At 55.0% G+C, this 15,021-nt stretch overlaps 2 protein-coding genes across 9 annotated transcripts in view; both read left to right on the top strand.

Moving 5' to 3' along the window:
- Nucleotides 1-2,345, top strand: part of Acin1 (apoptotic chromatin condensation inducer 1) — a 43,825-nt gene extending 41,480 nt beyond the window's left edge. For all 8 annotated transcript variants that reach the window (XM_085698516.2, XM_085698515.2, XM_048444845.2 and 5 more), the window contains 3 exons: nucleotides 37-361; nucleotides 472-572; nucleotides 1,453-2,345. In XM_085698516.2, the coding sequence (XP_085554642.2) occupies nucleotides 37-361; nucleotides 472-572; nucleotides 1,453-1,773 (747 nt within the window). In that variant the 3' untranslated portion in view covers nucleotides 1,774-2,345. The remainder of the gene's footprint in view (nucleotides 1-36; nucleotides 362-471; nucleotides 573-1,452) is intronic.
- Nucleotides 2,346-3,100: 755 nt separating this feature from the next.
- Cdh24 (cadherin 24) lies at nucleotides 3,101-12,805 on the top strand. Its single transcript, XM_048444909.3, has 13 exons — nucleotides 3,101-3,241; nucleotides 4,688-5,005; nucleotides 5,181-5,475; nucleotides 5,653-5,772; nucleotides 5,846-6,013; nucleotides 6,184-6,371; nucleotides 6,838-7,091; nucleotides 7,870-8,006; nucleotides 10,188-10,309; nucleotides 10,391-10,502; nucleotides 10,734-10,982; nucleotides 11,412-12,403; nucleotides 12,499-12,805. Exons 2-12 carry the CDS (start codon nucleotides 4,805-4,807, stop codon nucleotides 11,909-11,911), a joined length of 2,346 nt encoding a protein of 781 aa, XP_048300866.3. The 5' UTR covers nucleotides 3,101-3,241; nucleotides 4,688-4,804; the 3' UTR covers nucleotides 11,912-12,403; nucleotides 12,499-12,805.
- The last annotated feature ends 2,216 nt before the right edge of the window (nucleotides 12,806-15,021 follow it).

Raw genomic sequence — 15,021 nt, 5'->3', positions numbered from 1 at the left:
AACCTGTCTTGACTGTCCTTGTCCCTTTGCCCACAGCTGGACTATCACCGGGGACTCTTGGTTGATCGACCTTCTGAAACTAAGACAGAGGAACAGGGAGCACCAAGGCCCCTGCACCCCCCACCCCCACCCCCAGTCCAGCCGCCACCCCACCCCCGGGCAGAGCAAAGGGAGCAGGAACGGGCTGTGCGGGAACAATGGGCAGAACGGGAGCGAGAAATGGAACGTCGGGAGAGAACTCGGTCTGAGCGAGAATGGGATCGGGACAAAGTCCGAGAGGGTCCCCGCTCCCGATCACGGTCCCGTGACCGCCGCCGCAAAGAGCGTGCAAAATCTAAAGAAAAGAAGAGTGAGAAGAAAGGTATTTAGGAGGAGAGGGTGTTCGCAGCTCGTCCTGGTTAGAGGGACAGGGACCCAGGTGGGTTGGGTCGGAGGGTTTTATGCATCTGATGGTAATTTCCTCCCACACAGAAAAGGCTCAGGAGGAGCCACCTGCCAAGTTGCTGGATGACCTTTTCCGGAAGACTAAGGCAGCTCCCTGCATCTACTGGCTCCCGCTGACTGAGAGCCAGGTGAGTGGTTGCTGTGCCCGGGGACGGGTGTGACTGGAGTGAGCGGGCCTGGCATTGACGTAGGAGGGTGGGCAAGGAGAGCTGTGGGGAGCTGACCCTGAGAAACAGCCACTAACAGCCAGGGCTACACAGAGAATCTGTTTGGGAGAGAGGGGGGAGAGAAGAGAGAAACGATATGAGGATGAAGAGAGCGAGCCACTGAGGGTGCTGTAGAGAAAGTGAAGGTGGCCATAAAGGCAGGAACTAGATAGAGCTTGTGGGTGTCAAGAAGCTGGCTGTGTTACCCACACTTCTTGGAACTTAATTGATTAGCTGAGAAATGCATGTTTTATAAGGTCCTCTTTATACAAGTCTTCTGCTTTTTCCGGTATCTAGAACTGCTTTCCGTGAGACTTTAAAGCATTCTGTTAGTGTGTGTGTGTGTGGAAGGGGTGTGCTTGCCGTGGTGCTCAGGTGGTGCTCAGAAAACAGTTTTGTGGGATTGGTTCTCGTACCACCTTTATGGGTTTCAGGGGTAAACTACATTGTCAGGCTTTAACAAGGACTTTAATACAGTGAGCTGTCTTGCTGACCCCTTAATGTGAATCAAAATTCGGGAGAATTTTTGGGCTTAATGCTACTTAGGTTTGTTTGCATCTAGACTGATGGAAGCTAGGGAAATACCAAAGAGACGGCACATGGATGGTGCTGGCCCCGCATGGATTGGGGGGGGGGGTGCACAGCTCATCCCCCATGCCTGCTCTTTTCCTATTTAACAGCAAAACTGACAGTGAGTGACCCTGAGCTAGGAATTCAGGTACTGGGGCAAGCTACACAAAGTGAGACCAATTCAGGCAGGACTGTGATGCACTTTGTCTCTGCCCTTCCTGCCTGACTACAGATTGTTCAGAAGGAGGCAGAGCAGGCTGAACGGGCCAAGGAACGGGAGAAGCGGCGGAAGGAACGAGAGGAAGAAGAGCAGAAGGAGCGGGAGAAGGAAGCCGAGCGAGAACGGAACCGACAGCTAGAACGGGAGAAGCGAAGAGAGCACAGCAGGGAGAGAGAAAGGGACAGGGAGAGAGAGAGGGATCGGGGCGACCGAGATCGGGATAGGGAAAGAGATCGAGACCGAGGCAGGGAGAGGGATCGCAGAGACACCAAGCGCCACAGCAGAAGCCGGAGTCGAAGCACACCTGTACGGGACCGGGGTGGGCGCCGCTAGCTGAGAAAAACTAGGAGAGCTGCAGGTACCTGCCACTCTGCCCGGGGAGGTTAAAGGCCACAGAGGGATAGGTACAATCACCACCACCCTGGAACCAAGGGTCTCACACCATTGCTCAGTGCTGAACTATAACTGCCACCCATCCCCACATACCAAATGGAGCAGTGGCAATCTCTCCCCAACCTATCTCTTGGAACTTAGCCCTCTCCTTTCTTCCCATTAAGTGTTGAGAGGGAAGAGCTAGGTTATGGAGGGAAGGGTTTGGCCAGAAGTGGGAATAGCCAAGTGCCCCAGACCTTTTATTTTCCCTCCGTTCTGCTTTCCACCTCCCTTGGGTACTCACGCACAGCCTCTTGGGAACAGCCGGGGCCGGGACTGGGTCACCTATGAGCTGAATCAGCGTCCTCCTGAGTCCCAGGGCCCCTGCAGTTCCCAGTCTCTGTTGCTCTGCAGCCTCTTGCCCTCTGGTTCCACTTTATATCCACCTTTTCCTTTTGTTCAATTTTTATTTTTATTTTTTTTATTATTAAATGATGTGGTCTATGGAAAATAAAAATCTGACTTAGTTTTAACTAGTATTTGAGTGCCTTTCCTTGGGGTTTGGGTGAAAGGGGTTGAATGGCTCTGAGCATGGTGGGCTTCTGCACTCTTCTGGAACAGCCGCCAGAATCCTCATCCCCGCCTTGGCTCTATTAGTCTTTTTCATTCTGGGAAAGTGTGCCCTGTTTCCTTTGTAGGGCCCCAACAACTGGCGGGGTCCGCCACCCCAGTCCCCTGCACAATTAGGCATTTGGTCAAAATGTTTCCCACAAGTGCCACCAGGGGGCGCAAGCAAGAGTAGATCCTTGCAAAGAGCTTCCCTAAAAGATTCTCTCCCCACTGATGTCGTGCCCTGTCCCTGGCGACCTCCCTAGACCCCCCGCTGCCTCCGCGTCCTTAAGCTCACCCTAGCCGACTCAATTCTCTGTTGTGATCTGCATAAGAACCCGAGGCAGCAGCCTTGCCGTCGCACCCCGACCCAGAGCGAGAAGCCGGGTCTCCCGCAGTGCTTTCCCGGAGCCCCACCTCATGGTGTGCCTCCGCAGGTGCTGTGCTGGCCATTCGTGCTTAGGGCCCTCGCAATAGCCTGGCCGTCCTGCCCGTGTGTGTACCCTGCCGCGCTGCGGGCCGGCCCAGTAGCGGCCCCACATCTGTATGCGCCCCGCAGCCTGGGAGCCGCGGGGGCGGGGACTGGCCGGGGAGGGTCGGAGGCAGGGCTCTCCTCTCCCGCGCGAGCCGCCTCTCCTTCGCAGGCGGAGCCTCCTTCCCCCGCCCCCTCCGTCTCGCTCCCTTGTTCTCGCCGGGGCCGCTCAGACCTGCAGCAGAGCCGCGGCGCCGGCTTGGATCCGCTTGGGGCTGCGCCCCCGGGAGCCAGCGACGGAGGCGGGCGGCGCGTTGCTCGCAGTCCCGAGCCCCTCGGCAGTACCAGGTAAGGGCGCCTGCTGGGTCGGAATCCTGGCGGGGGCAGTGGGGGGCCCGCAGCTTGCAGTGCGCTCTGGCTGCGAGCCGTACCGGCTCGGTTCTCCCGCGCTCTGCTCTCTCCCTTCCCACACACCTCTCCTTTTTGCCTCTCCTGATTTCTCTTCACCCTTCCGCCTCTCTGCCCCTTCCCTCTCCCTCTTGTCCTGTCTCTTCCCATCTCTTCTGCCTTTTTCTTCCTCTGCCTTTCTCTTTTCCCTTTCCCGCTCTCCTTTCCTCTCCCGTTCCTTTCCTTTGCCTCCTCTCCTCTCTTCTCTTGCTATCCTCTTTCCCACTCCTCTTGTTTCCTTCCTTCTCTCTTCGTCCCGCCTGCCTCCCTGGTCCCCTGCTGCCCTCTGGCTTCTTTTCTCTTGGGAACAAACGGCCTGTCAGGTGTGTGTCTGCTCTAGGGGAGGAGGAGGGGCACCTGACCGTGGGCCCCTTCTAGAGGAGGGAGAGAAATGGGAAGGGTCCTCTCTCTCTAGCTCCTTTCCCGCAGCCCCTCCCTCCCTCTACTGCTCCTGGTAGCTTACTCTACCAGAATGAAGTTCCCGAGGCCTGATCTCACACACACACACACACACACACACACATAGCCTGAACGCTCCTCTGCCCCTTCCAGTTCCCATGCCTAGTACCTAAGGACTCCTTGCTACCTCTCAGATACCAAGGCTGCTTCCTTTGCTTCTCTCTTGCCCTCTCTCTCTCTCTCTCTCTCTCTCTCTCTCTCTCTCTCTCTCTTGTCTTTCCCATCTGGTCTCCCTGTCTGCCCGATCATGATCATCCCTGTTTCTGGATTCAGAGCCCTGAGCCCCACTGTCGCTGGCCCCTGGGTCAGCCTCCACCTCATCTCTCAGTCTCCTTGCCTGCAGCCCTGCTCCCAATCCTTCCACCTCTACCCCACTCTGCTCTGTTAGACCAGTTCCCCTTAAAGACTGCAGCTGGCAGACTGGGCTGGGGACAGTCTGGATAGGTGGGGGGTGTTCTAAGTCCCAGCCTGACTTGGGACGCACTCCTTATCGTTCAGCCTGACCCTATGGATAAGGAAGGCTGCATGTCAATGAATACAACCTCTTAATGTTAATCCCTTTCTCTGTTAGCCCACCTACCTTCTCTAGTAGCCTAGCTGTGTGCCAAGGTAGAACAGGACAGGATTTGAAATTCCAAGTCCCTTTAGCATCCATCCCCTCTGCTTTTTCCTCCCCAGCTTTCGAGAGCTGACTGACTAGAGGTTTATGGGCTTGGAGGGCTGGAGGTGAATCCAGGCGGAGCTAGGTGGGAGGATCCTGTTGCCTGTCTTGGGCTGGGTTTTGGTCAGTGGATGTCTGGTTTCTCAGAGATCTGGGCTTCAGTGTCTAATTTGGGAGAGGAGTAGGGTTTAGACTTCCTTGATCCTGAGCAGCTACCTGTCCTACAGGTGTGGATCCATGGGGTAGCCTCAACACGTCTTCCCCAACCAGCTCATGGGCCACCTGGCCCTGCCCAGCTGCAGCACCTGGGGCCAGTGAACAAGAGCCCTGGCTGGATTACAAACATGTGGGGCCTTGTGAGGCTCCTGTTGGCCTGGCTGGGTGGCTGGGGCTGCGTGGGGCGCCTGGCAGCTCCAGTCCCAGCCTGGGCAGGGTCCCGGGGACACACAGGTCCTGCACTGCCGCGGACCCGGAGGAGCTGGGTCTGGAACCAGTTCTTTGTCATTGAGGAGTATTCTGGTCCAGAGCCTGTCCTTATCGGCAAGGTAAGGATCGACCGTTCCCACGTGTACTGTAGCTAGTCTGTCAGGCCCTGCCCTGTACCTTCAGCACTCTGCAATGACCTTGGTCCCCTAGCCTTCCTAACATTCAACCCAAACCTAGACTCTAACCCGTGGCTCTGCACTCGGAGATTTCTGCCATTTTCTCTGACCCTTACAGCTGCACTCAGATGTTGACCGGGGTGAGGGCCGCACCAAGTACCTGCTGACTGGGGAGGGGGCAGGCACTGTATTTGTGATCGATGAGGCCACGGGCAATATCCACGTGACCAAGAGCCTGGACCGGGAGGAGAAAGCGCAGTATGTTCTACTGGCCCAAGCTGTGGACCGCGCCTCTAACCGCCCCCTGGAGCCTCCGTCAGAGTTCATCATCAAAGTGCAAGACATCAATGACAATCCACCTGTGTTTCCCCTTGGGCCCTATCATGCCACAGTGCCCGAGATGTCTAACGTTGGTGAGCACCCCAGCTCTGAATGCCCCAGCTTTCCTGGAGCTCTTGCACCCCCTCTTGCCCTGTTGTTGTCTACGCTAGAACCTCTCTAACTCAGCCTTCTTCACATCTGGGCGCCCTCACTCCACTCTCCTTTCCTGGCCTTGCTGCGGCTGAATGGGAAACGGGAATCTCCCACAGGGACGTCCGTGATCCAGGTGACCGCTCACGATGCTGATGATCCTAGCTACGGGAACAGCGCCAAACTGGTGTACACTGTGCTGGATGGACTGCCTTTCTTCTCTGTGGACCCCCAGACTGGTGAGAATGGACCCAGGAAGCTTGTGGGGCAGCCATGGGGATGAACACCCCTGACCCAGTGTCTCTCCCTTAGGAGTGATTCGTACAGCCATCCCCAACATGGACCGGGAGACCCAGGAGGAGTTCTTGGTGGTGATCCAAGCCAAGGATATGGGTGGCCACATGGGGGGGCTGTCGGGCAGTACTACAGTAACAGTCACCCTCAGTGATGTCAACGACAACCCCCCCAAGTTCCCTCAGAGTAAGAGGGCCATTCGGTGCCCAGACAATCCTTTGATTGCCCTGCCCTCCTGCTTCTGGGGAAGCCATCAGTCCCCAGTCCCACCCCAGCCAGACCCTGGGACTTGCAGGGGGAGGGGCAGGAGGGCTAGCGAATCTCTAAGAACACCTCTTCCTCCTTGTTCCTCTAAGGTCTATACCAGTTCTCTGTGGTGGAGACAGCTGGACCTGGAACCCTGGTGGGCCGGCTTAAGGCCCAGGACCCAGACCTGGGGGACAATGCCCTGATGGCATACAGCATCCTGGATGGGGAAGGATCAGAGGCCTTCAGCATCAGCACTGACTCCCAGGGTCAGGACGGGCTCCTTACTGTCCGGAAGGTTAGCCTTCAGTCTGTTGATACCCACAGACTCGGCTGGGGGCGGAAAGCTCATTGGTAGGAGCTTGCCTAGCATGCCCCAGAGGCTGAGATTTCGTCCCCAGTACCAAGAAACAAACAAAAGTGCAGGCTCATTTTCACCTCGCTCCTCCCCCACCCACTGGCCAACTTTTAACTAGTTTTCCTGGAGCGTTCCTTAGGACCCCTGTGTTCGAGCTTGGAGGTTGGAGGTCATACTGAGCGTACCTTTTAGATGCAGCTCTGAAAGCTAGTAGGGAAAATGAGCTTCTCAAGGTTACTTAACAGGTCTACAGTGGAGCTTAGAGCCGCTCTGCAGGGTTCACCCACTGTGACCTCTGAGGCCACACCTCTCCAGGGCACTAGATGCACAGGGTGAAGAGACTGCACCTGTGAGGTGGGCCCACCCCAGTTCCCAATGCATCATTCTCTGTCTCCCCTCATCACAGCCCCTGGACTTCGAGACCCGCCGCTCCTACACCTTCCGCGTAGAAGCCACCAACACACTCATCGACCCAGCCTACCTGCGGCGGGGTCCCTTCAAGGACGTGGCCTCAGTGCGAGTGGCCGTGCAGGATGCCCCGGAGCCCCCTGTCTTCACCCAGGCCACCTACCACCTGATAGTTCCTGAGAACAAAGCTCCTGGCACCCTGGTGGGCCAGGTCTCGGCCAGTGACCTGGACTCCCCGGCCAGTCCAATCAGGTTAGCTGGACCGCGAGCTGGGGAGGGACAAGACTTCCTGAAAGGACCACTGAGGTGGCTAGTCCCGGGATGTGGCATCTTTACGGCAAATCATATCCCTTAGCCAAGGTCTCGCTTCCTGTACCAGCTTGCTGGTGGGCAGGCCTGGGTGCTAGGGGAAGGCTGGAGGGCCTCAGTGACCACAGCCCTGCTCTCTACCCACTTCTTGGAGTGGCACCTCCTAGTGGCCCTACAAGCTAATGGAGTCTCTGTTGATCAAGCACTTCACCTTTTGCTCAGTCCATGGCATTTAGTTCCCACAATGTTCCTATGAAGTAGGTATCATCATCGCCAGTTGTTTTCGAGGCCATGTGAATGACAGTGAATTTCCAGATGTGGCATGGTCCCCCTCGTGAACCACGCTTCCACCCTCCAGACCAGCATCCCTGACACAGCCCTGTGAGGCAGGGGTTCTGATGTCATTCCCATTTTGCAGTTGATTAAACAAGGTCAAATGGTTTCCCCAAGGTCACACAGCTGGTCTGAGGCAGACCAGGGATGAAACACAGGTCCCTGGGTTCCCAGAACAGAGCCTCCAAGTCTGAAACACGTGTAGTGTTTCTCCTTGTCTACCACGCCTATCCAGTCCAGTCCCCTAACTCTTAGGGCTTCCCAGGGAACTCCAGCCTGACCGATGACCCTGAGTGGCTGGTACAGCTCGGCTCAACAAGACCAGCAGAGGGGAGAGAAGGGGACCAGGGAGAGGTGGTGGCTCCCAGATCAGTCCCATTTCCCCTAGATACTCCATCCTCCCCTACTCGGATCCAGAGCGTTGCTTCTCCATTGAGCCCGAAGATGGCACTATCCGAACAGCAGTGCTCCTGGACCGCGAGGCTTGTGTCTGGCACAACCTCACCGTGCTGGCCACAGAGCTGGGTGAGGAGGCCTGGGCCCTGAGAAAACAGCATTGTTCTGGCAGGGAGCCATCCCTGAATGTGGGTGGGGAGGGGTAGTGACCCTCAGCCTGGAGCCTCCTCCTGAAATGGGCACCCTCAGACTGGCATAGAGGGTCTACTTACATAGACTCCCCACCTGACACTTTTGCCTCAGTGATTTGCTTAACCCCAGAACTATACCTCCCAGCCTGTGTGCTAACACGCTGCTCAGAAAGGGACTATGTGGGAGTGTGTCAGCAGCCCCCAATAGGGAGGCCTTCTAGGAAGTTTGCAGGGACTTGCCCCCACACACTGACGTAGGGGAAGCATGCCGGCCCCATGTGTGCAGCCTCTCTGGTGCTTCCACTACCGTCAGCAGCACCTGATTCAGGTCTCTGCCCTGGGGAGACAGGAAAACCCCTCAGCCTTCTGTAAGTAGCACCTTATACCCCATTGCTTGCATTCCTGCTGTTTCTGAATATACATCAGCATTATGACTGTGTATATTGATGTCAGCACATGTCAACAAAGCTGTATATGTACATATGGTCCTGTACTCAGAAATGGATATAATTCATATGTGTGAAGTATACAACTGTATGGACATACCTGTAATCTCAGCACTAGAGAGCCTAAGGCAGGACAGTCCGTTCAAGAGCAACCGGAAGTACACGAGACCCTTAAATGTGAATATATATATTTATATATATGTACATATACACACATGTACTTGTGACCACATGTCTATAATGATATATGTGCTCACACTTTAGTGTTTGCATAGAATTATATTATTATGTTTATGGTATTTGTGCTTGTGATTGAATGTGTATAGTGGTGTACACAAGTAGCTATAGATAATACTTTGTATACGTGAGTAATTGTGGATGGAGGAGTTATTGCTTATTGTCTATTAGGTACTATTTTAAGTACCAACAATGGATCGACTCATTTAATCATCACAATTTGATTAGGGATATATGATTAGTTCCCTGTTCTCAAGTGAGGAAACTCATATAAAGAGAAGTTAAGTGACTTCCCAAACTCACATAGAACATAAATGGCAGAGGAATCTGAGCCAGTCAGTTTGCAGGGTGAGCTGTTATCTTCTCTGACTTCCTGCTTTTCACGGGTGTTGAATATATATTTTTGTACTTGTCCGTCTGTGCGGCTGTGGTCTCTCTGGCAGTAGTATCTGTAGCTGCATGCATATCTGTAGAGACGACTTTATGTGTGTGAGTGTGTGTTACATACATTACTGCACTGTGTCTGGTTGCTTGTTTCTAGGTAGCTCTGTGTGTCTGTCCGCTGTTTTCTCGTACTCTTGCCAAATCCCGTTCTTACCTCCACCCTGGTATTGGCTAGGAGCTCACAGCCCTTACTGCAGTGAAAGACTGGACCCCACATCATTCCGTGTCTAGTTACCCCAGACCTTAGGGCCAGGCAGCCAATATAGCCTGTCCTGCCCCAACCTGTGACCTCAGCCCCTTTCACGACGACCAGCCAGCTCTCCCCATCCTTGGAGAAAGGTGAGAGGAATTGAGAAGCTCAGTTCACTCAGCCTTCTCTCTTAAATGACCCTGACGAGAGAAACAAAGTAAGATGATGGGGAGGAGACACGCAGGGTGGGGCCTAAGCTCCGCACCCATAGACCACAAAGGTCAACTCTCAGTGATACAAATTGCTGTAGGACAGCTTCCCAGACTTGTGACGGTGTGTGTGTGTGTGTCTGTCTGTCTCTGGGCCAGGGTTGGATGGGGGTTAATGCTACATTCACTGTTCATATCTGCTTTGTGTGTGTTTGATTTGTCTTTAACACTCACCTACTATATCTCCAGTATGACTGTATATGTTCCATGGTTTATATCTGCACACCTTGTGTGTGCTTTCTACTTACTTTTCTACTTCTATTTATGCATATGCTGTGTTTATCTTGCATGAGTTGCTGTGTGTGCATTATCAGTTTTGAATATTTGTTGCATGTTATTGTATAATAAACATATCTGACTATGTGAACACATAGGCATTTGTATAGTTCCTCCCACTTTAACATGGTTTGCTGCTCCTGTGTCACAAGTTATCTCATGTTGTTCTGTGTGCATGCTGTGTTGCATCTATGCCTCTAAACCGTGTATGCTGTATGTGCATGTATGATGTACATATGTTGGTATTCTGGCTTCAGATAGCTCTGCACAATCCTCCCGTGTGCAAGTGGCCATCCAGACCCTGGATGAAAATGACAATGCTCCCCATCTGGCTGAGCCCTATGACATGTTTGTGTGTGATTCTGCAGCCCCTGGCCAGGTAAGCAGCCGACGTAGATGGGTTGTGGTCCCAAGGCCTCCAGCAGCCCTTCCACTGAAAGGGCTTTCCTCTTCCTCCCAGTTGATTCAGGTCATCCGGGCTCTAGACAGAGACGAAGTTGGCAACAGTAGCCAAGTCTCCCTTCAAGGTCCTGTGGGCCCTGATGCCAACTTTACAGTCAGGGACAACCGAGGTGGGTGGCCTTCCGCAACCACACCCATGCCTGTCTCCTTCCTCTCCCTCCCACACCCCTGGCCCAGCCTGACTGCCCCTCCCCCACCTGTGGAACCATCTGCCCAACAGAAGGTAGGTGTGCATTTACAGTTATTTGTTAGCTCTTATATAAGCCTTGCTTGGGAAGCTGGCCGTATGGGCTGGACCAGCCCTCCAGGAAGATACCCCAACCACCTTTCTTTTCCCACAGATGGCTCTGCCAGCCTGCTGCTGCCTTCCCGCCCTGCTCCACCCCGCCAGGCCCCCTACTTGGTTCCTATAGAACTTTGGGATTGGGGACAGCCAGCCTTAAGCAGCACTGCCACGGTCACTATCAGCGTGTGTCGCTGCCGGCCGGATGGCTCCATGGCATCCTGCTGGCCCGAGGCTCAGCTCTCACCTACTGGTCTCAGCACTGGTGCCCTGCTTGCCATTGTTACCTGCATGGGCACCCTACTTGGTGAGTCAGGCCACCATGGGACAAGATGTGGTATCTAGGCCTGTTCTGTGGGGAGGGAGAAAGCAGGTCTAGACAGAGGGCATGAATGACCCCCTTGGGCCAGGATTTTCTACTATCCGACAGGTCCAAGAGAACGTTTTGTCTCATATCCGTGATAGTAACCAGCCTTATATAGGTAAAGAGCTCTTCGGTGTCAAGTGTGGTGCCGGGCACATCATGAATGTTTTATTTTAATCTTTCAAACACTAAGGAGATAAAACTTTTTCCACATAAATTCATGCAAAGCAAATAAAGGGTTAAGGCAAGAATCAAAGCAACCTTTGCCAAATGTCAGATCTAGGGCTTGCAGTCTCTGGCCACACCGCCTGGGCTTTCACCTGGCCCCTCACGGGAACCAGCTGGCTCGGTGGCTTGTGTGCTCTTGTGCAGCCCTGGTGGTGCTCTTCGTGGCCCTGAGGCGGCAGAAGCAGGAAGCATTGATGGTACTGGAGGAGGAGGATGTCCGGGAGAACATTATCACCTATGATGACGAGGGTGGTGGAGAGGAGGATACCGAGGCCTTTGACATCACAGCCTTGCAGAACCCAGACGGAGCTGCTCCTCCAGCAGCAGGGCCGCCGGTGCGCCGCGACGTGCTTCCGCGGACCCGAGCGCCACGCCAGCCCAGGCCACCCGGCCCCGCCGATGTGGCACAGTTGCTGGCGCTGCGGCTGCACGAGGCGGACGAGGACCCCAGTGTGCCCCCGTACGACTCGGTACAGGTGTATGGCTATGAAGGCCGAGGCTCCTCCTGCGGCTCGCTCAGCTCCCTGGGCTCCGGCAGCGAAGCTGGTGGTGTCCCCGGCCCCACCGAGCCAATGGATGACTGGGGCCCACTCTTCCGCACCCTGGCTGAGCTGTATGGGGCCAAGGAGCCCCCGGCCCCCTGAGGCCGGCCCTGGCCCTGTGGCTCGCTGCACTGCGGTGGGGCAGCCCGCAGAGGCCCTCTGAGTGAGCCCCACGGGGTCCAGGCAGGCGGGGAAGCCCAGGGGCCCCATGTGTCTGTCCCTCCTTCCTTGCCCCGGGTACCCTCCCTTTTACCTCCCTCTCCTCAGTCGGTCTGTGTGTTTCTCCAGAGATCCCTGTCTGTGATTCTCCACTGTCGGGGGTTGGGTTTTATAACTGACCCAACCTCTGTTCTCACTGTGACTCTGTGGCTGTTTTTGTCTAGTAATTCCAATCGCTCAGACTGTCTCCCTTGCCCACACACATGCTCTCTGTCTCCTACCCACATGTTCCTCCTCCCTTCTCCGTAAGTCCCTGGCTTTTTGGTTTGTTTGTTGTTGGTTCTGTTTCTTTGTTTCCTGTTAATCCATCCCAAAAGCAAGAGAACCTTCCAGCCACTGCTGCCCCACCCTACTGCAGGAGATGCTCTGTTCCAGGTTATTGTTGTTGTCCATGGACTACATGGGGAGGGAGGGGACACCATTGATGCTCCTCCAGTCCTGCTTCTAAACCAACTCTCCATTCCTCATAGACCTGCCCGCATGGTTCCATCCATCACTCCTGGCCTCATTCTGGCTCCGCTGGCTTCCAGCAGAAGGAAGAAGGGAGCCAGCTCACCTCCTGGGGCAAGAGCTTCCCCCGCTGGCCACCTCCCTGGAGCTCTGCCCAGCTGTCAGCCTGCCCTGGGCATCCCAGCTCTGGGCATTGTGTGTGCTTCTTAGGCCCCAAGGGAAGGGAGAGGGGAGAGAAAGGGGAGGCAGCTGGGGAAGAGGGGAAAGGGAGGAAGGGGAGGGGCCTCCATCTCTAATTTCATAATAAACACTTTATTTTGTAAAGGAGGGGCCTGCTTCTGTTTCTGCGCTCGGCCTTCTGGACAGAGTTTCCTCTGTGCCGAGGGTGGAAGCAATCTAAGCCCTCTGGTCCCAGCTCATGCTTTCTTAGAAGTACCCACTTTATCTCTGAGGAGATAGGAGTGTTAGGACTGTTCCATTGGAGGAGCAGAAGGATAATGGCTGTCCCCATGCCCACCACCAACTCTTCAGTCCCAAGAATGAGCCTGTGGGATTAGCAAGAGGAAAGTGGACAACGGGACTGGATGAGTGGAGACCAGGAAGAGGGAGAAGAGGAGCTTGGGTCAGAAGCAGGATGTGGATACCCAAAGGGTAGACTATATCGGGGCGGGGCGGGGGGGTGGCAGCTAGTTGGGTCTGCCGACATCCTCAATGCTCACTTCCCGAGGCAGAGGAGGCATCTTCTCGGGGAACAGCACAAGTCTCAGGCCTTTCCTCCAGGAAGGTCTCAGGCTTTCCCGGAGTAAGCGGGTCCCGGCAGGTCTCTGTGACGCTTCCTACTAAACATGTGATGCTGGCAGCTGGAGAAGGTGACTTCCGTGGGAGAGAGAGAGAGGCTGGGTCTCACCATGTAGCTCAGGCTGATCTGGACCTCACCGTATAGCCCTGACTAGCCTTGAACTCACAACAGGCCTCCTGCCTCCATCCCTGAGGGCTGGGAGCAAAGCTTCTCATGTCTCCCATAATTGCTGACTTAGGACAAGCAGGCGGTGGGACGCCAAGAGCCCTCTCTCCATTTGCTGGTTATTTACTCCGCTGAAGTTGCATTAAAAGGCCCTCATAAAGGCAGGTGTCTATCCTTCCAAGACCTCAAGAAACTGAAGAGAGATACAGAGCATCTCAGGAGATTGGGTTGTGCGCGCATGCGCGCGCGCGCGCGCGCGCGCGCGCGCGCGCGCGCGCACACACACACACACACACACACACACACAGACAAACACACTCTCTTCACAGCAGCCTCTGGCTGTGGATGTCCATCACAGGTCCTAAACCACCCCCTCTGCACCTGCCTTTGCTCGCTGTCTGAAGGCCTCAGAACAGACCAGGGGAGTAAGGAGTAGCTATGGATGATGCATAGCCCGGCCCCAAGCTCCTCTTTTCTGTGGCTTTCTACTGTGCAAGACGTACAAAGCCGGGAGCAGGGGATGGAGGGGGGAAGGTTGGCACTGTGCCACAGAGGCTGCCGAAGCTGCTCTCATTCAAGTATTGCTCCTTTCTCTTCCCGAGTCACCACTCATGCCCACCTGGCACACTCAAGTGCAGATCTCTGTGCTGAATCACAAACCTATAGCCGGATGTAAGACCTACTCACATCAGTGGCCATGAATCTGAACCCACTCATGCCCGTGCAGAAGTTGCCCCTCTAGGAATAGGAGGTCCCAAGTGTCCCTGACCTTCAGTTCTCACCCCTGGAGCCCCACACCGCCCCAAGGCTGGGCAGTTTGTAGGAGATGAAGGCTGTGGAGGTCAACAGCCGGATTTCCACCTTGACTAGCAAGCTCGTCTCCACGCACTGGGAACTCTCCATAATCCTCCGTTCTTTCTGGGGGTTCCCGACTTTCCTTCCAAATCTCCAGAGCTTGGAAAATTCAGGTCAGAGTCTGTAAGTCTCATGTCACTGAATTCTGAAGGGCGGACAGTCAAGGAAGAGGAAAAAACAGCTGTCAGTCTTGGGACTGGAGGCTTCAGGAGGGGTAAGAGAAAAGGTGTTTCCTTCAGACCCCACCTCCTGACCATTCTGGGGCGAGGGCACTGGCTCCTGGAGCTGAAGACCTGGATCTCCAAGTCTGGGCCCTCTGGACAGCCAGAGCAGGCCAGGAGGGCCGGGAGATGTGCTAGCTGGCACCACCAGCACAGCGTCCTCACTCTGGTCTTAATCCTCTGAAGGGAGCAACCAGGAGAGGCTGGAGTGAAGAAACAGGGAGAAGTCTGTGGGGGTAGAGAGCAGGGCTGGTCTACAGGGCAGAACTCAGGCCCTGGCCAGCACAGCAAGATAAGTCCAGGAATGGGCAGTGTCTCTGAGCGCACCTTCTGAGCTCATTGGCTCCTTGAGGTTCATTCATCTCCAGCCAATAGGCAGGAGCTTGGCCTATTCCCCAGAAGCTTGTGAGGAAGGTAGGAAAAAACCCTGTCTCAAAAAAAATGGGTGGGAGGCGGGACAGAGGGAAATAGGCACAGAGAGCCCGTGAAGGCTTGGCCGTGTC

This window comes from Myodes glareolus, chromosome 12 (genome assembly GCF_982192425.1).
Source record: "Myodes glareolus chromosome 12, mMyoGla1.1, whole genome shotgun sequence".
Lineage (NCBI taxonomy): Eukaryota > Metazoa > Chordata > Mammalia > Rodentia > Cricetidae > Myodes > Myodes glareolus.
Note: the sequence above shows the minus strand (reverse complement) of the source record. Positions and strands in the feature narration are given on the sequence as shown.

Coding starts and splice junctions, on each gene's coding strand:
- Cdh24 (XM_048444909.3), top strand. CDS start 4,805: ATGTGGGGCCTTGTGAGGCTCCTGTTGGCCTGGCTGGGTGGCTGGGGC. Junction 5,476..5,652: donor GCCCGAGATGTCTAACGTTG/GTGAGCACCCCA, acceptor AATCTCCCACAG/GGACGTCCGTGATCCAGGTG. Junction 10,983..11,411: donor CTGCATGGGCACCCTACTTG/GTGAGTCAGGCC, acceptor GCTCTTGTGCAG/CCCTGGTGGTGCTCTTCGTG.